The sequence below is a fragment of the Salvelinus namaycush genome, chromosome 28 (genome assembly GCF_016432855.1).
Source record: "Salvelinus namaycush isolate Seneca chromosome 28, SaNama_1.0, whole genome shotgun sequence".
NCBI lineage: Eukaryota > Metazoa > Chordata > Actinopteri > Salmoniformes > Salmonidae > Salvelinus > Salvelinus namaycush.
In genome coordinates, this window is record NC_052334.1 from 12,946,049 (window position 1) to 12,971,421 (window position 25,373).

At 42.0% G+C, this 25,373-nt stretch overlaps 1 protein-coding gene across 4 annotated transcripts in view; it reads right to left on the reverse strand.

Moving 5' to 3' along the window:
* Positions 1–449: 449 nt before the first annotated feature.
* The window catches only part of LOC120023181 (tyrosine-protein kinase receptor TYRO3-like), a 33,990-nt gene continuing 9,066 nt past the window's right edge, over positions 450–25,373 (reverse strand). Inside the window, exons 5-19 of one of the 4 annotated variants that reach the window (XM_038967203.1) lie at positions 20,308–20,394; positions 19,986–20,101; positions 19,285–19,465; positions 17,577–17,719; positions 15,290–15,428; positions 12,663–12,786; positions 12,150–12,244; positions 11,816–11,911; positions 9,306–9,389; positions 8,785–8,877; positions 7,794–7,915; positions 6,450–6,559; positions 2,733–2,892; positions 2,285–2,421; positions 450–2,087 (exon numbers count right to left, since the gene is read on the reverse strand). In XM_038967203.1, coding sequence (XP_038823131.1) covers positions 1,667–2,087; positions 2,285–2,421; positions 2,733–2,892; positions 6,450–6,559; positions 7,794–7,915; positions 8,785–8,877; positions 9,306–9,389; positions 11,816–11,911; positions 12,150–12,244; positions 12,663–12,786; positions 15,290–15,428; positions 17,577–17,719; positions 19,285–19,465; positions 19,986–20,101; positions 20,308–20,394 — 2,108 coding nt within the window. In that variant the 3' untranslated portion in view covers positions 450–1,666. Of the gene's footprint in view, positions 2,088–2,284; positions 2,422–2,732; positions 2,893–6,449; positions 6,560–7,793; positions 7,916–8,784; positions 8,878–9,305; positions 9,390–11,815; positions 11,912–12,149; positions 12,245–12,662; positions 12,790–15,289; positions 15,429–17,576; positions 17,720–19,284; positions 19,466–19,985; positions 20,102–20,307; positions 20,395–25,373 lie in introns of all 4 variants that reach the window. The other 3 variants (XM_038967202.1, XM_038967204.1, XM_038967205.1) reach the window with 3 other exon arrangements.

A 25,373-nucleotide genomic window follows, 5' to 3' on the forward strand; every position in this document is an offset into this window, starting at 1 on the left:
CAATATGAAACTCAATCGGGAACCATATACCTACTACCAGCTCTCTTAAAGTCATTAAACTTTCCTGTAGATATTGTCTCAATAGAGAAGTGGAAGGACAAACTGCACAGACAACCAGTACATTTAAATGTAATATTACTCAATTCTGGTTTATAAGGAACATTTAAACAATTTTGCAAACATTAGTTTCGGGCTGTATATACTAATTGTGTATTGCTGCCTGATTAATCAGACTGACAGCACGTGAGAGCAACAACACTAGTGGTTTTGGATGAAGGCTAAAGTTAAGAGACAGTTGAAATTACCTTTTGAAGTTGTGATAAGACAAATCTCAGTATCTGACAATTTACAATAGAACTTTCTTGACCTTTATTTATTCAGATGGGGCACAGTTAGACTGCACATGGGTTTTATTCCATGCTCGCCCAAAAGGTGCAAAGAAGAATATATACTATCACAAACAACCAATACTTTATTTACTTACACTTCAGGTGAGAATTACATTGTAGCTTGATGCACAAATCTAAAACAACTATAAACCTGCTGGTAGGGATGGACTGGTCAGAGAGAATCACAACACACAGCACCAGCTTCACAAGTCTCTGTTTAATGCTCTAGGTTGTATCTCTGGAAATAATTTTAACACAATATACAAAAAAATACATTTAAAATATTAAAACATGTCCCTTGATATCCAATACATGGAATGCTCCAAAAGCAAAATCAAGGGTGTGTGTAAGCACTTTGAACATCAGTGAACAACAAGCTCACATTTCATCAGGCTAATGTCTTTATCCATATTCACTCTGGTATTTTTCTTGAATACATACACAATGTTCTGCATATACAGTATTCCTGTTTCCATAAATTCTCAATGGTATACTAAAGCAATAAAGCATGAGGAGGTGTGGTATATTGGCCATATACCAAACCTCTGAGGTCTGCCTTATTGCTATTATAAACTGGTTACCAACATAATTAGAGCAGTAAAAATAAATGTAATGTCATACCCATGGAATACGGTCTGATATACCACGGGTGTCAGCCAATCAGCATTCAGTGCTCAAAACACCCAGTTTATAATTCTAAATAACTCAGTCACAATGTTAGGGGATTATTACAGTGGTAGTCCCGTGTAATGTTATTCTAAGGTTAAATGAGAATACAGATTAAGAACGTGTAGCACACTTTTGGACAGGAGATGCTTATCATAGAGATAAGGGAGTTCGTTCGCAAAGCAGCAAATACCAATGTTCAATACCTACCACCTACAGTACAGTGTACACTAATGACAAATGGGGCTGCTTTTATAATCAAATGCTGCCTAAACTTCAAAAGATGCATAATACTATAGAATTTTCCATTATAAAGTTCTGTTTGTCAAATGTATCATTTTAAATATTAGTAGTGTTATTGTTCTTTGTTCAATGATAAGGCTGATTGTGTGTGTCAATGTGAAGTCCTTAGTTTAAAGTACAAAATGACACTGCAAATGACTGGCAATAAAATGGGTAGAAAAGTTCATTGAGATATGCACTTCAATCCAAGTAATGCTGGTAAGCAGCTGTTTTCAGAAACTTCACTGGAGGGCAGTAGTGAGTGACCAACCATCCACAACCAACTGGTCAGTCTGAAATCTGGAGGGCAGGGGAGGCGGCGTGTTCAATCACACATTAATGATCGTGTCTTCATATTCCTCATCCCTGACTTCTTGCTGCAAGGTATCCATTGAGTCCCCCTGCCTCCCACCCTCCTCTTCAGTACAGTTGCAGTTAGGGCCAATGATGTAGCGGTAGTCTCCACCAATAGCCACAGCTGCCCCAGAAGACACCATGAGCCAGTTTTTCTCATCCTCCTCCATTCCCACACACTGCCAGGGCATTGCTGACCACGAGGGGTCCTCCCCTGGGCCCAGTGCCCCTGACTCCCCCTCGTCACTCTCCAGGTTAACGTAGAGAAGGGCCTCCTTAATAAAACTAGGCCCTGAGGACAGGCTGGCCCATTGCCCCTCCAGCTGGTCAATCAGGTGCTGGAAACTGGGGCGGCACTTGGGAACAGGGCTCCAGCAGCTATGCATGATCTCGTAACTGGAAAAAGATTCAAACTGTCAGGTCATTATTGTAAAAGTCTTCTCAATGAGGTACCAGGTTAAATACAGTAAAATATACAATTTTCTGGCACCAATAATAATTTCATTTGTTTAAGTTATTTGAAAAGTATAATAGAACCCATCACAATTGGTCAATGCCTGAGTTTTTTCTACCACATCCAGTGGATCACTCACATGTCATCTTGGCAGTCAGGTGGTTGTTTGAGCCTCTCTCCCTTGATGAGGTACTCGTAGATTTCAGAGTTCTCCACCCCAGGGTAGGGGGTCTGTCCACGTGCCATGATCTCCCACATGGTGACTCCAAACGCCCACTGGTGGGAAACAGTCAGTTAACTTCTGGGAGCGCTAAAGGCAAAGATAACGAATTGACAGTTCCCGAAAACATCTTATCGATGAAACAGATTTAGTGAACATCTGGGGCCACTACATGGTTTAAAAAATGCTAAAATTCAATAGACACATCTGAAAACAAAATCTGCATTTTATCTATGATGTATTGAGTTACATTACAAAACTGATTTGAAGAGGGATCCCCAACTAAAATATTGCTGTCTTAGTGTCACTATCATTTTGAAAGTGATGCTATGACCACTGAGGGTGCGTCTGGTTGTACGTAACGTACCACATCACTCTGAGTAGTGTAGACATTGTCAGCAAGGCTCTCCAGTGCTATCCACTTGACAGGCAGCTTTGAGACGGATCCTTGTCTGTAGTAGTCACCACTGTAGATTTTCTTTGAAAGGCCAAAGTCTGCCACACAGACTGTCAAGTTTTCACTCAGCCTATGAATAAAGGAGTGGAGATGGTGACAATCTAACCCTGAGGCAGACAGAACCAAGCTCTAGTAAATTCAGTGTGTAAACCATATTAGAGGGAGTTCCAGTTAAGAAATAGAGTAAAGTGACAGGCTGCGTCTTAAAATTGTGCCCCATTCCCTATTTCAGGGTTTGTACGCTCATGAGAATCATGGAAAAGTCATGATATTTTAAAATGGTGTTTTCCAGGCCTGGATAGGTTTTGGAAAATCCTATAAGTTTTAGAAAATGTATTTAATTATTTTTGTTAATGTAATTTATTTAGGAATAGTTTCTACATATTAGTCAGGATCGGAATGACACTTTAGCCAAATATTTTTACTAGGATTAAATGTCAGGAATTATGAAACTAAGTTTAAATGTATTTGGCTAAGGTGTATGTAAACTTCCAACTTCAACTGTACATACACATGAAGTCAGAAGTTTAAATACACCTTAGCCAAATACATTTAAACTCAATTTTTCACAGTTCCTGACATTTAATCCTAGTAAAAAATCCCTGTTTTAGGTCAGTTAGGATCACCACTTTATTTTAAGAATGTGAAATGTCAGAATAATAGTAGAGAGAATGATTTATTTCAGCTTTTATTTCTTTCATCAAATTCCCAGTGGGTCAGAAGTTTACATATACTCAATTCGTTTTTGGTAGCAATGCCTTTAAATGGTTTAACTTGGGTCAAACGTTTCGGGTAGCCTTCCACAAGCTTCCCACAATAAGTTGGGTGAATTTTGGCCCATTCCTCCCGACAGAGCTGGTGTAACTGAGTCAGGTTTGTAGGCCTCCTTGCTCGCACACGCTTTTTCAGTTCTGCCCACAAATTTTCTATAGGGTTGAGGTCAGGGCTTTGTGATGGCCCCTCTAATACCTTGACTTTGTTGTCCTTAAGCCAGTTTGCCACAACTTTGGAAGTATGCTTGAGGTCATTGTTCATTTGGAAGACCCATTTGTGACCGAGCTTTAACTTCCTGGCTGATGTTTTGAGATGTTGCTTCAATATATCCACATAAGTTTACTGCCTCATGATGCCATCTATTTTGTGAAGTGCACCAGTCCATCCTGCAGCAAAGCACCCACACAACATGATGCTGGCATGCCCGTGCTTCACGGTTGGGATGGTGTTCTTCGGCTTGCAAGCATCCCCCTTTTTCCTCCAAACATAACGATGGTCATTATGGCCAAACAGTTCTATTTTGATTTCATCAGACAAGAGGACATTTCTCCAAAAAGGATGATCTTTGTCCCCATGTGCAGTTACCAACTGCAGTCTGGCTTTTTTTATGGTGGTTTTGGAGCAGTGGTTTCTTCCTTGCTGAGCGGCCTTTCAGGTTATGTCGATATAGGACTCGTTTTACTGTGGATATAGATACTTTTCTACCTGTTTCCTCCAGCATCTTCACATGGTCCTTTGCTGTTGTTCTGGGAGTGGCTTCCGTCTGGCCACTCTGCCATAAAGGCCTGATTGGTGGAGTGCTGCAGAGATGGTTGTCCTTCTGGAAGATTCTCCCATCTCCAAAGAGGAACTCTAGAGTGGCCATCAGGTTCTTGGTCAACTCCCTGGCCATGGCCCTTCAACCCCGATTGCTCAGTTTGGCCGGGCAGCCAGCTCTAGGAAGAGTCTTGGTGGTTCCAAACATCTTCCATTTACGAATGATGGAGGCCACTGTGTTCTTGGGAACCTTCAAAGTTGCAGAAATGTTTTTGTACCCTTCTCCAGATCTGTGACTCAACACAATCCTGTCTCTGAGCTCTACGGACAGTTCCTTCGACCCCATGGCTTGTTTTTTGCTCTGACATGCACTGTCAACTGTGGGACCTTATATAGACAGGTGTGTGCCTTTCCAAATCATGTCCAATCAATTGAATTTACCAAAGGTGGACTTTAACCATCTCAAGGATGATCAATGGAAACAGGATGCACTTGAGCTCAATTTTGATTCTCATAGCAAAGGGTCTGAATACTTATGTAAAAAGTATTTTGTAAATTAGCAAAAATTTCTAAAAACATGTTTTTGCTTTGTCATTATGGTAGTGTGTGTAGATTGCCGAATATTTGTATTTATTTAATCAATTTTAGAATAAGGCTGTAACGTAACAAAATGTTAAAAAAGTCAATGTGGCTGGATATTTTCCGAAGGCACTGTAGATTAATAAAAAAATGTTTTTAAGGAACTCAAACCGGCTTTAAACTTATTCTTGAAAGTTGTAATAGTAGAATGCACAAGGTGCAATTTCGAAATTGGGTAGTGCATCATCAGTTGCTCTTGTCAGTCATTGCATACCTTAGAGAGCTATTTATAACTTGTAAGAACTGTCCAGGTCAACTAGCCCATGTCAGCTAACGTATATTTTTAGATTTGTTTTTGTTTATAGATATTGTAAATTTTTTGTGACTCATATCACATGAATACACATGGCAAAATGTATAGAATTGAAAGTGCCCATAGTGCCTGTGCCCATAGAAATAGTCATGGGGGGGGCACGGGATGTTCCCCAATGCTGGAAGGGGGCCCCCCGAGTGAAAAACCCCTGCACTAGTTAACTATTGAACTATTATTAGCATTTCGTCATGTCCCCAAAAACTTTCTACAGACTAACAATTTTTTGGGATGAAAGGAATTATTCACTTCAACATTGTATTAGTTGGGTTTTGGTTCAGTTGCAATGAATCGAATCGTGAATCAAAATAATAATTTGTGAATCGCAAACAGTAATGTTTTTGTAGATACTTCCAGTTAATTTGGGCATCCACTGTATGGGACATTCAACTCAAGGTGCTAGTCAGCCTGCAGAGTAAACACCAAGTTAGCTTAGAAACTTAACTAGAAAAGGTACATTTCCTGAAGAAAATTTGTGGGTTTGCTTCAGCTGAATAAAAAGATTTGTAGCCAACAACAGCCACTTGATCTTTGATATATTGAATGAGCGAGTTATTTCAAAAGGCATAAAATGTATTTGGTTGTAATATTTGTCATCAAGGGTGGTCAACCATCCTCCAGGAGAGCTAATGGGTGTACAGGCTTTTGTTCCACCCCCCCTCTAACAAACCACATTTTAGAGATTAGCTGCCCAACTGGACCTTGGTAAACTGGCTCTGATGTGTTTGAGCAGGGCTGGATCAAAAGCTTTCACCCAGTACCTCTCCAGACTAGGGTTGACCACGTGATTGATATAGTTGCCTAACCGGTATTCTACTTTGTGGGGGTTAAGTGCCTTGCACAACAACAGGAGGATAGTACATGGGATCAGAGAGCAGCCTCCCAGTGTTGATACCACATTACGCATATTTTTCATACGTACATAGAGACGCCGCCAATTGTTGGTCATGGAAATTTGGTTAAATGTCATGGAGAAGTTTTGGAAAAGTTATGATATTCCTTCTGTCAAAATGTGTATGAACCCTGCTATTTAGTGCACTAGTTTTGACCAGGGCCCATGGGGCTCTGATAAAAAGTAGTGCCCTTTATAGGGAATAGGGTGCCATTTGAGATGGAGCCACTGTCTACTCTACTGGTAATTCACTCACATGCAGTTGCGTGCAGCCAGATCCCTGTGTATGATGCTTTTGTTGCTCAGGTACTCCATTCCACGAGCAATGTCCAACATAAACTGAATGAGCATCTGCAGTGACACTGTCTGTGTGAGGGAGAGACCGCAACATTACTTTGTTAAAACATGATTTGAAGATATGCATCAATTAGAAAGTGTCCTGGGGAAAAAATATTTGGCCCTACACTAAGACTTGTCTTTCCAGTATAGTCTATAACAGGAAATTATGGAATTATTTAAAACATGCATCTAAACTGACAACTAACAGTGGAAGACCTTGAATGTAAGATAATGTCTAGATGCATATATTTTTATAGTGGAGATCAAGTTTATAAATTGCCTGGCTGGGCTGATGAGAGAGTGGATGGAACAGAGTAAATAGGCATTTTAACATCATAGATTTAGCTGGTGGTAACGGTAGAATAGACACCTGCTGGAATGCGCTTTTAATCCATCAGCATTCAGGGTTAGACCCACCCGTTGTATAAAGTAACTGTTAGTGTTACTGTTTGTTTCAATATACACTCAGTGGCCAGTTTTAGGTTCACCAACCCTGTTCACGAAAATGGTGCTCTCCTACAGACAGTGGGTCAAGTGGCCGTGATTTGCTATATAAAGCAAGCAGACAGGCATTCAGTTACTGTTCGATTGAACATTAGAATGGGCAAAACAAGTGACCTACGTGTGGTATGTTTGCCAGTGACAGGCGCGTCGTCCTGGGCTTTTCATGCACGATAGTGTTTACCGAGAATGGCAAGAATTGTGCAAGCTAACAGGCGGGCCACAAACCGACAAATAACGGGGCAGTACAACAGTGGTGTGCAGAACGGCAATTTGGAACACACAACTCGTCGGTCCTTGTTACGGATGGGCTATTGCAGCAGACGACCACACTGGGTTTCACTCCTATCAGCTAAAAACAACAAGAAGCGGCTAAAATGGGAAGGCAATCACCAACACTGGACAACTGAGGAGTGGAAAAAGATTGCCTTGTCCGGTGAATCCCAGTTCCTGATGGCAGAGTCAGGATTTGGCGTTAGCGGCATGAGTCCATGGCCTCATCTTGCCTGGTGTCAATAGTACAGGCTGTTGGTGTAATGGTGTGGTGAATATTTTCCTGGCACACGTTAGGTCCCTTGATACCAATTGAGCAACGTTTCTATGCCCTGAAGAATTCAGGCTGTTCTGGAGGAAAAGGGGTCCGACCCCGTACTAGATGGGTATACCTAATAAACTGGCCACTGAGTGTTTGTGTCCCTGTATTGGGTATCTATTTTAGTATGCATACAAGTGTGTATAAAATGTATAGGTGACTACTCACAAAGGGCTCATCTCCAAGGCGGGACATGAGCAGAAAGGTGTGAAGATCCCCATGCTTCATGAAGGGCAGGATAACCATGGGGATGGGCAACCGTTGCTGAGGCCGCCTGTGCAAACTCACTCCTAGAGAAAAAAAATATATTCAATCAACAACTCAGCAGAACAAGTCAGTCAAAGCCGGGACCGGCTCCAGGCATAAGCGACATAAGTGGTTGCTTAGGGCCGCAGGCTGCTAGGAGACCCCCCCCCCCCCCCCCCCCTTTAATTTTTAGGAACTCACTAATGAGAGTAAGATTAGTACAATACACCAGGTGCAATTTAAAAATGTGGTTGTGCATCAGCAGTTTCTCTTGTTATGTCAGTTACTGACAGTCACTCAATTATCCATGTAAACTAACAATTTTTAGATGAGTAGTTTGTCTAGCCGGCTGACATGGTACTCGCCCAGGGGCCCTGACCTCCAGGTTGCCCCCATTGATTTTGTTTGTCATTTTCACTCATATCATATTAGATATCCACCCCATGGAAAAATGAGTAGAATTGCATGAAATTCATTATAAAATGTAAATAAATAAAAATGTCAGGCCATCGTAAAATCTGTAGAATTGCAGTTAACTTCATTTAAAACTGCAACATTTTCTCTATACCCCTTGGCAAAATGTGCAGAATTGCAGGAAATTAACTTAAAGCGTAATGTTTTTCTCTCCGCGTCAAGAGGGGGGACACAAATGTTTTGCCGTGAGGTGGGGGCTCCCCCGACCAAATCTGGCTTAGCCATAAGGCTAGGGCCGGCCCTGGTCAAAGCACATTGATTGATGGGCAACTCTTAAAACACTCCGTTTCTGATCCCAAGTAGCCTTACTTGTTGTTGTGGTTGTATTATATGTGCAAGCTGTTATTATTTGGAATCTGGCAATGCCTTTCTTAATTGCCCCTAAGGATATAAATGAAGTGAGTCGGCGGAAGTAAAATGTGTCTTCACTGCCACTAACCAATGAGCTGGATGACATTTGGATGGTGGAAGTCCTTCATGTAAGCAGCCTCTTTCAGGCACTGCTCAATATCACATGATGAGTTGATATCCGCTGATGTAAAAAGGACAGAGAACATACATTATCATAACTTCCGAGGACTTATTAGTTCACATTATACAGGTATCAATGTAATATCCACTGACACACTCATAAGAACAGGGGTGTTAACCCCGGGATCATGGCTAAATTCCCAACTTGGCCCCATTACATCATGGCCATCTAATCATCCCCCTCATTCCTAATTGGTATATATCACTCCTCACCTTTCCACCTGATAGCTGATGTGTGGTGAGCGTTCTGGCACCAAAATGGTCGCCGTGCATCACCCCGGTGGGTGCTACACATTGGTGGTGGATGAGGGGAGTTCCCCCTACTATGTAAAGTGCTTTGAGTTCCTACGTTGGTAGAAAAGCACTATATAAATCTGCTAAATTATTATCATACAAAAGGCAGTTCAAATGTAAAGTCTAAAGTCTCACTTTTTAGCACCTTCACTGCAACCTTCTGTTGTACAGTGCTGTCCTCCATCTTTAGGAAGGCCTCACGCACTGAGCCAAATTCACCTAAACAGACACAGATACATCACTGGTACGTTACTCCTCAAACAACTCAACGTATTCCAAAATATAATACAGACATTGTCTGTCTTGTTATTTAGCAATACACAGTTATGGTTATAGGCCATGTAAATGTACATTTAGCATTTTGTAAATGCTCTCTATTTCAAATCAAATTTTGTCACATGCTTCGTAAACAGGTGTAGACCAACAGTGAAATGCTTGCCCTTCCCAACAATGCAAAGAGAAAAAATAGATAATAATAGTAATAATGAGGAATAAATTGAAAAATAACCAGGAATAAATATACAGCAACGATAACTTGGTTATATACACGGGTTACCAGTACCAAGTCCATGTGCAAGGGTAGGAGGTAGCTGAGGTAGATATGTACTTTCGGAAAGTATTCAGACCCATTGACTTTTTCCACTTTGTTACGTTACAGCCTTATTCTAAAATGTATTACATTTTTTTCTCTCAATCTACACAAAATACCCCACAATTACAAAGCAAAAACAAGTTTTTAGAAATTGTTGCAAATGTGTTACAAATAAAAACTGAAATACCTTATTTACATAAGTATTCGGACCCTTTGCTATGAGACTTGAAATTGAGCTCAGGTGCATCTTGTTTCCATTGATCATCCTTGAGATGGTTCTACTACTTGATTGGAGTCCACCTGTGGTAAATTCAATTGATTGGACATGATTTGGAAAGACACACCTGTCTATATAAGGTCCCACAGTTGACAGTGCATGTCAGAGCAAAAACCAAGCCATGAGGTCGAAGGAATTGTCCGTAGAGCTCCGAGACAGGATTATGTCGAGGCACAGATCTGGGAAAGGGTACCAAAAACATTTTGATTGCAGCATTGAAGGTCCCCAAGAGCACAGTAGCCTCCATCATTCTTAAATGGAAGAAGTTTGGAACCACCAAGACTCTTCATAGAGCTGACCGCCCGGCCAAACTGAGCAATCGGAGAAGGGCCTTGGTCAGGGAGGTGACCAAGAACCCGATGGTCACTCTGACAGAGCTCTAGAGTTCCTCTGTGGAGATGGGAGAACCTTCCAGAAGGACAACCATCTCTGCAGCACTACACCAATCAGGCCTGTATGGTAGAGTTGCCAGACGGAAGCCACTCCTCAGTAAAAGGCACATGACAGCCTGCTTGGAGTTTGCCAAAAGGCACCTAAAGACTCTCAGACCATGAGAAACAAGATTCACTGGCCTGATGAACTCTTTGGCCTGAATGTCAAGCGTCACGTCTGGAGGAATCCTGGCACCGTCCCTACGGTGAAGCATGGTGGTGGAAGCATCATGCTGTGGGGATGTATTTTAGCGGCAGGGACTTGGAGATTAGTCAGGATCCAGGGAAAGATAATCAGAGCAAAGTACAAAAGAGATCCCTGATGAAAACCTGCTCCAGAGTGCTAAGGACCTCAGACTGGGGTGAAGGTTCAGCTTTCAACAAGACAACGATCAGTGGGCAGTGTGGAGTGCAATAGAGATTGCGTCATCTGTGGATCTGTTGGGGCGGTATGCGAATTGGAGTGGGTCCAGGGTGTCTGGGATAATGGTGTTGATGTGGGCCATGACCAGCCTTTCAAAGCATTTCATGGCTACAGATGTGAGTGCTACGGGTCAGTAGTCATTTAGGCAGGTTACCTTGGTGTTCTGCTTAAAACATGTTGGTATTACGGGAGAGGTTGAAAATGTCAGTGAAGACACTTGCCAGTTGGTCTGTGCATGCTCTGAGTACTCGTCCTGGTAATCCGGATGGCCCTGTGGCCTTGTGAATGTTAACCTGTTTAAAGGTCATACATCGGCTAAGGAGAGGGTGATAGCTGATGCTCTCATGCATAGTTTAGTGTTCCTAGCCTCGAAGCGCACATAGAAGTATTTAGCTGGATGGACTGGTACGCTCGCGTCACAAGACAGCTCGCAGCTGGGTTTCCCTTTGTAATCTGTGATAGTTTGCAAGCCCTGCTACATACGACGAACGTCAGAGCTAGTGTAGTAGGATTCAATCTTGATCCTGTATTGACACGTTGTCTGTTTGATGGTTCGTCAAAGGGCATAGCGGGATTTCTTATAAGCGTCCGGATTAGTGTCCCGCTCATTGAAAACGACAGCTCTAGCCTTTAGCTCAGTGCAGATGTTGCCTGTAATCTATTGCTTCTGGTTGGGATATGTACGTACGCACGCATGGTCACTGTGGGGGTGAGGGTATTATATTACTAAACTGTTGGAGCTAGAAAACAAGCATTTCGCTGCACCTGCAATAACACCTGTAAATCTATGTACGCGACCAATAAACTGATTTGATTTTGCACGTTGCAGCATCAAACAATACATTGTAAAGGTTTTCTATCTAAATGTACTTTATCTGTGTAGCACAGCTAAGTGAAATAAACAGAGGATGTCCCACCAACCTTTTCCCAAGATGTGTCCGAGGGTCAGTAGCCTTTCTGGGATCAGAACGTCTTGAAGCTTGGCCTTCAGATCGTCGTTGATACCCAAGCTGTCCACTGGTGGAAGACAGAGATACAATTCATTATTCACAACCCAGGTCCACAGTAGTGGTCAATAGAGGCACCTTTTTGCCTATGTAGTGAGCCCAAAAGGTTCTGGTCAAAAGTAGTGCACTATATCGGGAATAGTGTGCCATTTAGGATTCAACCGCACTGTAGTGCTTGTGCCATATGTGTCAATAGAGAAACATTTATTTGTGGAGGCTACAAGCCAAACATGACTGACTTTACTTACAGGTGGAGTCTGGGAGCTCAGAGCAGGTCCTGTTGAATGACCTGGCTGCAGTGAAGGAGACCGTGCTCTCAGTCCCCGGTGGCTTGAACACAGACCTGCAAGGACAAGCAGAGCCCTATTATCCCATCTTTACGTTGGTGTTGTAACCTTGTAGATACATTGCCCCTGTGTTCAGATACTTCTAAAATGCATCCTTCCTCCCTTCCTAGAGATATTCCACTGATCAGACCAAAACATTGTTGAAGGGAATCTCGTGGAAACCTTGCTTTTCCTTATCCAATCATGTCAGCTCAGAAGAAAGAAGTGAAGAAGGATGCTGTCAAAGTATTCAAACAATGCCTCGGATTCTGGTATATACTGCAGAAAAATCTGCCTGTATGTGAAGGGGGTGGTGCGCTGCTTTCAGCCCATATAAATCATTCTCACCTAAAGAATTATGTCTAGAGATATATATACATATATATATATGAATGGCTGTATTCTAGTAGAGAGAGAGAGACAATCATAGCCTACCCAAACTGTGTTTCCTTCCCTCTGCGGTGCACTAGGACTGTCAGGAGAAGCCCTACCATGGTGGCCACCAGCAGGCCCAGCAACAGACCCACCCACATATGGCCTCTCTGAGTCTGGGCTGCCACTGCTTTGTGGAACATAAACACACACACACACAGTATAACAAACTAGCTTTACATACAACACAAAGCCTTGTCACCTTTAAATTTGGAGCATAGGTTTCAAAACTAGACTACTAGTGGACAGTGACAGAGGACATGATAGTGACAGAGGGACTAATGTTGGATAGTGACAGAGGGACTAATAGTGGATAGTGACAGAGGCTGTCTTTAGACTCGACAGTTCATACAGATTTTGTATTCTGATCATAGAGTTACGATAATGTAATTCCCGAACACGTTATACAGTGGGGCAAAAAAGTATTTAGTCAGCCACCAATTGTGCAAGTTCTCCCACTTAAAAAGATGAGAGAGGCCTGTAATTTTCATCATAGGTACACTTCAACTATGAGAGACAAAATGAGAAGAAAAAAATCCAGAAAATCACATTGTAGGATTTTTTATGAATTTATTTGCAAATTATGGTGGAAAATAAACTTTTGTTATTGACCAAATACTTATCTCAATACTTTGTTATATACCCTTTGTTGGCAATGACAGAGGTCAAACGTTTTCTGTAAGGTCTTCACAAGGTTTTCACACACTGTTGCTGGTATTTTGGCCCATTCCTCCATGCAGATCTCCTCTAGAGCAGTGATGTTTTGGGGCTGTTGCTGGGCAACACGGGCTTTCAACTCCCTCCAAAGATTTTCTATGGGGTTGAGATCTGGAGACTGGCTAGGCCACTCCAAGACCTTGAAATGCTTCTTACGAAGCCACTCCTTCGTTGCCCGGGCGGTGTGTTTGGGATCATTGTCATGCTGAAAGACCCAGCCACGTTTCATCTTCAATGCCCTTACTGATGGAAGGAGGTTTTCACTCAAAATCTCACGATACATGGCCCCATTCATTCTTTCCTTTACACGGATCAGTCGTCCTGGTCCCTTTGCAGAAAAACAGCCCCAAAGCATGATGTTTCCACCCCCATGCTTCACAGTAGGTATGGTGTTCTTTGGATGCAACTCAGCATTCTTTGTCCTCCAAACACGACGAGTTGAGTTTTTACCAAAAAGTTATATTTTGGTTTCATCTGACCATATGACATTCTCCCAATCTTCTTCTGGATCATCCAAATGCTCTCTAGCAAACTTCAGTCGGGCCTGGACATGCACTGGCTTAAGCAGGGGGACACGTCTGGCACTGCAGGATTTGAGTCCCTGGCGGCGTAGTGTGTTACTGATGGTAGGCTTTGTTACTTTGGTCCCAGCTCTCTGCAGGTCATTCACTAGGTCCCCCCGTGTGGTTCTGGGATTTTTGCTCATCGTTCTTGTGATCATTTTGACCCCACGGGGTGAGATCTTGCGTGGAGCCCCAGATCGAGGGAGATTATCAGTGGTCTTGTATGTCTTCCATTTCCTAATAATTGCTCCCACAGTTGATTTCTTCAAACCAAGCTGCTTACCTATTGCAGATTCAGTCTTCCCAGCCTGGTGCAAGGTCTACAATTTTGTTTCTGGTGTCCTTTGACAGCTCTTTGGTCTTGGCCATAGTGGAGTTTGGAGTGTGACTGTTTGAGGTTGTGGACAGGTGTCTTTTATACTGATAACAAGTTCAAACAGGTGCCATTAATACAGGTAACGAGTGGAGGACAGAGGAGCCTCTTGAAGAAGTTACAGGTCTGTGAGAGCCAGAAATCTTGCTTGTTTGTAGGTGACCAAATACTTATTTTCCACCATAATTTGCAAATTAATTAATTAAAAATCCTACAATGTGATTTTCTGGATTTTTTTTTCTCATTTTGACTGTCATAGTTGAAGTGTACCTATGATGAAAATTACAGGCCTCTCTCATCTTTTTAAGTGGGAGAACTTGCACAATTGGTGGCTGACTAAATACTTTTTTGCCCCACTGTACATCTACACCTACATTTAAATGTGTCCACATTGTGTCCGGATTCCCTTTTCCTAGGTTATATTGAAATGCCAATATGCAAACGGTGGAAAAGGCTAAATTTGATAACACAACAACTTGATGGCAGTATTTATCTACTATAGCTAACTAACCAACTAACCTCTGTAGCCAGCCAGCAAAGCTAAAGTGATTGCAAACAGGTTAGCCAAACAATTTCCCCCCCCCTAATTAGCTAGCATTTATGAAGCCAGGAAACACGTTCCTCACATGCTAGGAATGTATTTCCTCCAACGTTTAATGAAAAAATATGGTGCCTTTCGCTTCCAAAACACAAGTTTTCAGGAGACTTGTTGGCGAAGTGCTGATGACGTTTCCCACTGTATGCACTTTCTGTAGCCTGATTGCGTCCAGACTGAGGAGAAATCCACCCGCAATGCGTCCCTGACCACCTGAAGTGGTCAGTCAGATCTGAACACAATCCGACCACAATGCGACTTGTTTGTCTTTTCAATGCGATCTTTGTATTCTGATAGTAGAAGTCGCATGTAAGTGTCAAGTGTACACAACCAGCGTGACAGGGGGACTGATAGTGGTTGAGTGACAGAAGGGCTCACTGACCTGAGGCGGGCATGACCAGTACAGGCTGGCTCCAGGGCCCACAGCCGGCCACTGTACACGCCGACACCTGGAAGGTAGCGTTGAAGAAACGACCTCCACCAGACAGGTGGGCCATGTTCTCTTTAAAGAGCAACGCCTCCTGGAACACAACAACCAAAACGTATGTTAATGTGTGTTCTATTAAGACATATTGCTTTGAGTTTAAGAAACTTAAAAACAAAGCTTCCATTGCAAATTAGATCCAAGTAAGTGCCGGCCTTTTATCACAGAGACACACATGCTTTGACACCACTGAAACAAAATATGAAATGTGACCTTTTAATTTATTTATTTTTTTGAATTCTCTCCATTATGAGAAAATATTACATTGAAGACCATGCAAGAGGACTTGGAATACATTTTGAACATTAATTTGATGTTACAATTTCAGCAACACAAATGATCATGATCTTTAACCATTTTCAGGTCTTGCCATATATTTTAAAGTAGATTTAAATCAAAACTGTAACTCAGGAACATTCCCAGTCTTCTTGGTAAGCAACTCCGGTGTAGATTTGACCTTGTGTTTTAGGTTACTGTCCTGCTGAAAGGTGAATTAATCTCCCAGTGTCTGGTGGAAAGCAGACTGAACCAGGTTTTCCTCTAGGATTTAACCTGTGCTTAGCTCCATTACATTTATTTTTTATCCTAATAAACTGCCAAGTTCTTAACGATTACAATCATACACCATAACATGACGCTTGAAAATATGGAGAGTGGTACTCAGTAATGTGTTGTATTTGCTCCAAATATAACACTTTGTATTCAGGAGAAAAAGTGAATTGCTTTGCCACATTTTTTGCAGTTTTACTGTAATGCCTTGTTGCAAACAAGATGCTTGTTTTGGAATATTTGTATTGTGTACAGACATCCTTATTTTTTCACTCTGTCAATTAGGTTAGTATTGTGGAGTAACTATAATGTTGTTGATCCATCCTCAGTTCTCCTATCACAGCCATTAATAAACTGTAATAAATGTTTTGGCATCAAGGTGAAATCCCTGAGTGGTGTCTTTCCTCTCCGGCAATTGAGTTAGGAAGGACGCTTGTATCTTTGTAGTGACTGGGTGTATTGATACACCATCCAAAGTGTAGTTAATAATTTCACCATGCTCAAAGCGATATTCAATGTCTTCTTTTTTATTTTTTACCCATCTACCAATAGGTGCCCTTATCCCTGGTCTTTGTGGTAATTGTATGTGTGGGGTACAGAGATGAGGTAGTCATTCAAATATCATGACATGGAGTGAGTCCATGCAACTTATGTGACTTGTTAAGCACATTTTTACTCCTGAACGTATTTAGTGTTGCCATAACAAAAGGGTTGAATACTTATTGATACAAGACATTTCAGCTTTATTTTTAATGAATGTGTAACATTTTCAAAAACCTTATTTCCACTTTGGCATTATGGGGTACTGTGTGTCTCGGCCAGTGTGTGTCTCGGCCACGGTGTGTCTCGGCCACGGTGTGTCTCGGCCACTGTGTGTCTCGGCCACTGTGTGTCTCGGCCACTGTGTGTCTCGGCCACTGTGTGTCTCGGCCACTGTGTGTCTCGGCCACTGTGTGTCTCGGCCACTGTGTGTCTCGGCCACTGTGTGTCTCGGCCACTGTGTGTCTCGGCCACTGTGTGTCTAGGCCACTGTGTGTCTAGGCCACTGTGTGTCTAGGCCACTGTGTGTCTAGGCCAGTGACAACACCTATTGGTGTGAATACTTTCTGGAGGCATTGTATGGTCATTATACAATTCTAGTGGCCAAGAAAAAAAAACTGAACACATGTAGCGAGCTCAAAGGGTTTAGATATTTCACCTGAACACCTGACAGATTGGGAGTCATAGAAAGGAGAGTAAAAAGACTTTTGACCCATTTTCTATAGCAATGTCCCTATTAAAAACAACTCAACCCCTAGTATGGCCATAGAAACTTCTGGTATGGCCATAGGATTGTGAACGTAGTCATACTGTAATGTACCACATTCCATAATAACAGAAACATAGGGATTGTAATTAATAAGACGTAGACTGTTGACAGCAGCTGAAGACTGGTGTCAGCTGGCTGTGGTTATTGTATGCTCCACTGACCAATGCCTACTGTGACTGAGAATTTGGTATATTAAATGACTGAAATGTGCATTGATCTGCACAGCCAGAGACTATTTTCTTCAGTCTATTTTCTTCCTGCAGCTTTTGCTATCATCTGAGGTGTATACTAGATTCCTTCAGTGTGTACAGGTGTATGGGTCTGAACCTGTCCCTCTCCTCCCAGGTTCCACTGGACTTTGTAGGCCATCAGTTTCCCCTGCAGCTCCTTGTCGTCCAAGCTCGCCCAGTTCAGGGACAGCTGCTGTTCAGTTAGTTCAAAGGTCAGGTTCCGGGGGGCAGCAGAGGGCACTAGAAAGAAGGAAGACACAGGGACAGTGTCATGACAATACTTTACATTTCATCAAAGAACAATAAGGGGTTGCCATTGTATATGTCCATGCTGTCATCACTCCCTTGGTCCTAATCCTTAAAAACGTTAACAGATCTAAAGGGTCTGGATAGGTATAAGCAGTATTGCTTCCACATCTGCAAACATATGGACATTTATTCATCGCTGCTACAGATTGTTGTTTTTTATTTTTTATTATCATTTTCATTATTTTATTTAACTTAGTCCTGCATGTTGGAGTTCGGAGCCTAAGATTGTACCCTCCAATCACACCTGCAACCCTGCACATGTGACTATTAAACACACTGAATGGGATATAAGGGAAATTAAGGGCCAAGATTAAGAGATACTTCGGGATTTGGCAATGAGGCCCTTTATCTACTCCAGCAGTCAGATGAACTCGTGGATAAAAAATGTATGTCACTGTGTCCAGTATGAAGGAAGTTCGAGGTAGTTTTGCAAGCCAATGCTAACTAGCTTTAGCGCAATGACTAAGTTTATGGGTATTTACTGGAAGTCTATGGGTATCTGCTATCATGCTAGTAGATATCCATAGACTTCCAGTCATTGCTAGTAAGCAATAGCTTGCGAAACTACTTCTAACTTCCTTCATACTGCACACAGAGACATAAAAATGGTATCCACAAGTTCATCTGACTCTGGGGAAGTAGATAATCCAGAAGCAAATTGAGACCGGCTTCAGGTCACCCTAAAATGAGACCCCAATCATTCCTGCAGTGGCCTCCTTGACCAGCGTGTGTCGACAATGAGACAACGGGGTTTAGTTCAGCACTGCAGCACATTGATATGGATTGAGGGCATGTACAATGGTTCATTGTACAAGTGGGACTGGAATCCACTGGCCTGTGTCCAGCACTGGCAGTTTACAAACATACAAACAAGGTCGCCACCAGAAACCCCCACTCTACTGCTCCCCTCAGACTAGCTCTCATGATCACCTCTAAACTCAGCCGCCTGTCCAACTTATTTTAACAACCCTCATTTAAAACTGCATATCAACTTAGACCATATCCTATATGAACAATAAGGGGTGGATTCCCAGACAAAATTAAGCTAAAGCTAGTCCTAGACTAAAAAGACAACTCAATGGAGAATCTCCTTCAAATTCTTTTTGGTCCAGGATTAGGTTAATCTGTGTCCGCTTAACCACCTCTAAATGTTTCATGTTACTTTGACAGAGTAACAACTTTGAAAGGTCGTCCGTGGGGCTGTGAGACACAGAGGGCCACAAACACAGAGAATCATTATGTTCCCATTGTGATAAGGTTGCCACTCGCCATACTGTTGCATGGATCGTCACATGCTATTGATGTCCAGCTGGTGATGTGAGTGCAGTTGGTAGAAAATGACAACAAAAACAACTGTTGATGAACAAAAGGGCTAAGTCCCAAATGGCACCCTATTCCTTTTATAGTGCACTACTTTTGACCAGGGCCCATAGGAATAGGGTGCCATTTGGAACGCAACCCCATGTCATCATCTATTCTAGTGACTGGATGCACACCTGCTTCTGGTGTCTGAAAGTCCAGCCAGCCAGAGAACGGGGATGTCCCCACCTCATTGTCACAGCACACTCTAACGCTGTAGTTGGAGTAGCAGCTCAGCCCACTGAGGATCTGTTGGAACGGTGGAACCTTCACACGCTGGTCTCGAACTTCCACCTTCCTCCCAGAGTTCTTAGACATCTGTAAAAGGTATGATGGAAGTTAGTAGTTTAGCATTAGCTGGCAAAACTACCTCTAACTTCCTTCATACTGGACACAGAGACATAAAAATGGTATCCAGGAGTTCATCTGACTCTGGGGAAGTAGATAAAGGGCCTCGTTGCCAACATCTCAAAGTATCTCTTTAAAAATTGTCATATTTCCATTGCCAAATTCTTTCATTCCAATATTGAAACTGAGGTCTAAATACTCAGGGTGTCTTTAATTTTAAAAGAATGGGTATGTGGTTTTCATTATCTCAGTCTAGGCCAAACATTCATCCAAGGCTTTAATGGAATTCTGATGGTTGTCACTCCCATCTTAAAATAGCACTGACAACAATCATCACATTTCGTAATAATAACTAATTTATCCACTGCATATTATGGTTGCTTTATTGAAAATCTAAATGTAAGAATTAGGTCAAAGGGTTCTTTGTTATATGAATGTAGTACTGACACAGAACATCTCAGTCGTGTTGGTTCAGTCTTAGTTACTGTACCTGGAAGGTGCAGGCTGACAGGTCAGAGTGTCCAGTGAAGCCAGGGCTCCAGGCCAGCGTGACATTGTTCTCCACCATGTGGACCACCTGCACACCTTTAGGGGCTGCTGGGAGGACTGCAGTCAATTAAAGAACAGGGTTTTAGATTTACAAACATCCAACTCTGAACAGAAGCTGGACTAGGGGCCGATAAACCTAGCTAAATTACAGCAGCATACTGTAACGTGCATTGACTAACCGGTCTTCATCAGGCAGCGTATTCTAATCTGAAAAATGACTTAGTCACACTCATGACAGCATTGATTATTCATGAATTTCTCACCTTTAATGTGCACAGTGCCTGTTCGAGATACTGAGATACCTCTGGCATTCTTGGCTTCACAGTAGAACTTGATGCTGTTATTAACACCTACAGGGAAAAGAGGAGGGAGACATGGTGTACTCATGATGTGATGTACTCAATAGCATGCCAGAGCCCTTTTAAAAAGGTAAGCTGCCAGTTTATGCCAACAGAGTGTTAAACCAGTCCCCTGCAATCATGCCTGACCAACAGTCTATCTCCAATGTAAATGAGAAATTCTCACACACTGGACAGTAGGCAATGCATACCAGAGTGGAGTACTGTATATGAAGTGCTGTGAGGGTTTGTAGTACACTTGGCTCATAAGGATCAAAGAGATTTTGGCACTACCAATTTGAACAAACCAGCTACTGAAACTACACAAGGAAACAAGGTCAGCACAATCAATAACTCCTAAACTAGACTGTCTTGATAAGGCTGTTGTATCCCTCCATTACATAAATGTCCTTGGGCTAATCCTTCATGGCAAATATGTTTACAGAAAGGCGGGTGTTTGTGTACTGTACAGTGATTACTACCAGGCACTGTGGGACACTGCCTGGTTATTCATCAACTGACTGACAATCACAAAACAACATGTCAGAGTCATAACAGAGAACCATCAGCTGGGCTGAAACATTTCTGGTTACTCTCACATTCCAGGGAAACATCAGTCTCTGGGAGCCAGATAGGAAAACATCAACGCCTGTTAAGTTGACTATATGGCTGCCGCATTCCTGACTCAGAGTTGGCACTTAGCAGCAAATTATTTGAATGCGCCCAAATGGAACCCTTTTCCCTATATAGTGCACTACATTTGACCAGAGTCCTATGGGCCCTGGTCAAAAGTAGTGCACTACATTGGGAATAGGATTCCATTTGCGACACAACCTTATAATGAGAGGTTCTGGTCAGCAGTGATGAATGAGATGAAAGGGCCAGGCAGGTCCAGTTATATGGCAGAGTGTAGGAGGCTCCTTATTACTGAAACAGAACCAGCTCAACATAAAAGGAGAAATGAAAGAGGAGACACTAACATGAAAAGCTTGCATATCACGAGAACGGAATAAAACAGACAACTAATGAAAAATCCAGTCAATTTACTTCTGTGGATGGGATGTGACAGAGGACTGGCTAGTGTCAAACAACTTGTACACTTTTATGTGTTTTCAACCAATTACAACACATTTCCAATCTCAGGTCAAGACATTTGTCCTTTCACATAAGGAGAAACATTATATGGCAGGTGAGGTCATTGGTTCCCCCTCTATATATATTTAAAAAAAAGGGTCAAACATTCAGTGGTGTATTCGGTGCTGTGCGTACGCTCATTGAAGAATATATTTACATTTTTTATTCAACCTTTATTTAACTAGGCAAGTCAGTTAATAACAAATTCTTATTTACAATGACGGCCTACCAGAAGGTAAAAGGCCTCCTGCGTGGACGAGGGCATGGGATTAAATAAAAATATAGGACCAGACACACATCACGACAAGAGAGACAACACTACATAAAGAGAGACCTAAGACAACAACATAGCATGGCAGAAACACATGAAAACACAGCATGGTAGCAACAACAACATGGTAGCAGCACAAAACAGGGTACAAACCATTCTTGGGCACAGACAACAGCACAGAAGGCAAGAAGGTGGAGACAACAATACATCACGCAAAGCAGCCACAACAGTCAGTAAGAGTGTCCATGATTGAGTCTTTGAATGAAGAGATGGAGATAAAACTGACCCATTTGAGTGCTTGCTGCAGCTCATTCCAATCGCTAGCTGCAGCGAACCGAAAAGACGAGTGACCCAGGGATGTGTGTGCTTTGGGGACCTTTACCAGAATGTGACTGGCAGAACAGGTGTTGTATGTGGAGGATGAGGGCTGCAGTAGATACAATTGAAGTCGGAAGTTTACATACACCTTAGCCAAATACATTTAAACTCAGTTTTTCACAATTCCTGACATTTAATCCTAGTAAAAAATCCCTGTTTTAGGTCAGTTAGGATCGCCACTTTATTTTAAGACTGTGAAATGTATAATAATAGTAGAGAGAATGATTTCTTTCAGCTTTTATTTCTTTCATCACATTCCCAGTGGGTCAGAAGTTTACATACACTCAATTAGTATTTGGTAGCATTGCCTTTAAATTGTTTAACTTGGGTCAAACGTTTCAGGTAGCCTTCCACAAGCTTCCCACTATAAGTTGGGTGAATGTTGGCCCATTCCTCCCGACAGAGCTGGTGTAACTGAGTCAGGTTTGTAGGCCTCCTTGCTCGCACACGCTTTTTCAGTTCTACCCACAAATTTTCTATAGGATTGAGGTCAGGGCTTTGTGATGGCCCCTCTAATACCTTGACTTTGTTGTCCTTAAGCCAGTTTGCCACAACTTTGGAAGTATGCTTGAGGTCATTGTCCATTTGGAAGACCCATTTGCGACCAAGCTTTAACTTCCTCACTGATGTTTTGAGATGTTGCTTCAATATATCCACATAATTTTCCTACCTCATGATGCAATCTATTTTGTGAATTGCACCAGTCCCTCCTGCAGCAAAGCAACCCCACAACATGATGCTGCCCCCCCTTGCTTCACGGTTAGGATGGTGTTCTTCAGCTTGCAAGCATCCCCCTTTTTCCTCCAAACATAATGGTCATTATGGCCAAACAGTTCTATGTTTGTTTCATCAGACCAGAGGACATTTCTCCAAAAAGTACGATCTTTGTCCCCATGTGCAGTTGCACACCGGTCTGGCTTTTTTATGGCGGTTTTGGAGGAGTGGCTTCTTCCTTGCTGAGCGGCCTTTCAGGTTATGTTGATAGAGGACTCGTTTTACTGTGGATATAGATACTTTGTACCTGTTTACTCAAGCATCTTCACAAGGTCCTTTGCTGTTGTTCTGGGATTGATTTGCACTTTTCGCACCGAAGTACATTCATCTCTAGGAGACAGAACGCATCTCCTTCCTGAGCGGTATGACGGCTGCGTGGTCCCATGGTGTTTATACTTGCGTACTATTGTTTGTACAGATGAACGTGGTACTTCAGGCGTGTGGAAATTGCTCTCAAGGATGAACCACACTTGTGGAGGTCTACAATTTTTTTTCTGAGGTCTTGGCTGATTTCTTTTGATTTTCCCATGATGTCAAGCAAAGAGGCACTGAGTTTGAAGGTAGGCCTTGAAATACATCCACAGGTACACCTCCAATTGACTCAAATTATGTCAATTAGCCTATCAGAAGCTTCTAAAGCCATGACATTGTTTTCTGGAATTTTCTAAGCTGTTTAAAGGCACAGTCAATTTAGTGTATGTAAACTTCTGACCCACTGGAATTGTGATACAGTGAATTATAAGTGAAATAATCTGTCTGTAAACAATTGTTGGAAAAATCACTTGTGTCTTGCACAAAGTAGATGTGCTAACCGACTTGCTAAAACTATAGTTTGTTAACAAGAAATTTGTGGAGTGGTTGAAAAGCGAGTTTTAATGACTCCAACCTAAGTGTATGTAAACTTCAACTGTATCTCAGATAGCTGGGAGTGAGGCCTAAGAGGGTTTTATAAATAAGCATCAACCATTTATTTTGGTATTGTCCGCATGTAGCTCGTTTTTGGTCACAGGTCCAGGAATGGTTGAAGAATTGCAACATTTGCGTAGAACTAACGCTACAGATAGCAATACTGGGGGATTTGAAAAGCCATAGTCAATCAATCAATAATATAATAATTATTTTAGCAAAAATGTTTATTTTTAATTTACAATCCGTGGAAGCTATGAGAATAGGAAGATTCAAATCTTTTGTGAAGCATCACAGCACAGTTGAAAAATATATGGCAAATAAAAATCCGAAATGGATGATGTTGGAAGATAGATGGGAAAGGTTGAGTGGAGCTGAAGGGTGGGACTAATAACAAGATAAACAATGTAGGGCATACGGGACCTGTGAAATGTGTATAGGTGCGGAGCTATTGTGAAATAGCACAGTTACAAGTGGAAATCAAACTGGATGGACAACAGAAATAGAGGAAGGACTAAGAACAAACAAGAGAGAACTATTATAAAGTAGACTGTGTCTGTAAAATGTGTATAAGATGTATAAATTGAAGGTAAAAACAGAAATGTTTATCAGTTTACTCCAATTGGGGGATCGGTGGTAGGGTTTGCGGGGAATAATAATAAAGGTATACTCTTTTAAAAAAGTATGTATGTCTATGTAGGTATGTGTATGTATATATATGTATATGTATGCATACGTGAATGGATATATATATTTACCCAAAAAAATATGGGGGATTGGAAATGATGCAGACAATTACATTGGAAGCAACATTCTTTCCGCAATATTAAGCTGATCCACCCCCCAAAAAAAAAAATATATATATATTTTTTTTTTAAATACAAAAATAAGCATCAACCAGTGGGTCTTGTGACGGGTATACAGAGATGACCAGTTTACAGAGGAGTATAGAGTGCAGTGATGTGTCCGATAAGGAGCATTGGTGGCAAATCTGATGGCCGAATGGTAAAGAACATCTAGCCGCTCGAGAGCACCCTTACCTGCCGATCTATAAATTATGTCTCCCCAATCTAGCATGGGTAGGATGGTCATCTGAATCAGGGTTAGTTTGGTAGCTGGGGTGAAAGAGGAGCAATTATGATAGACAAAACCAAGTCTAGATTTAACTTAAACCTGCAGCTTTGCTATGTGCTATGGGAAGGACAGTGTACCATCTAGCCATACTCCCAAGTACTTGTATGAGGTGACTACCTCAAGCTCTAAACCCTCAGAGGTAGTAATAACACCTGTGGGGAGAGGGGCATTCTTCTTACCAAACCACCTTTGTTTTGGAGGTGTTCAGAACAAGGTTCAGTACAGAGAAAGCTTGTTTGACACTAAGAACGCTTTGTTGTAGAGTGTTTAACACAAAACCCATGGAGGGGCCAGCTGAGTATAAGACTATCATCTGCACATAAATGGATGAGAGAGCTTCCTACTGCCTAAGCTATATTGTTGATGTAAATTGAGAAGAGCGTGGTGCCTAGGA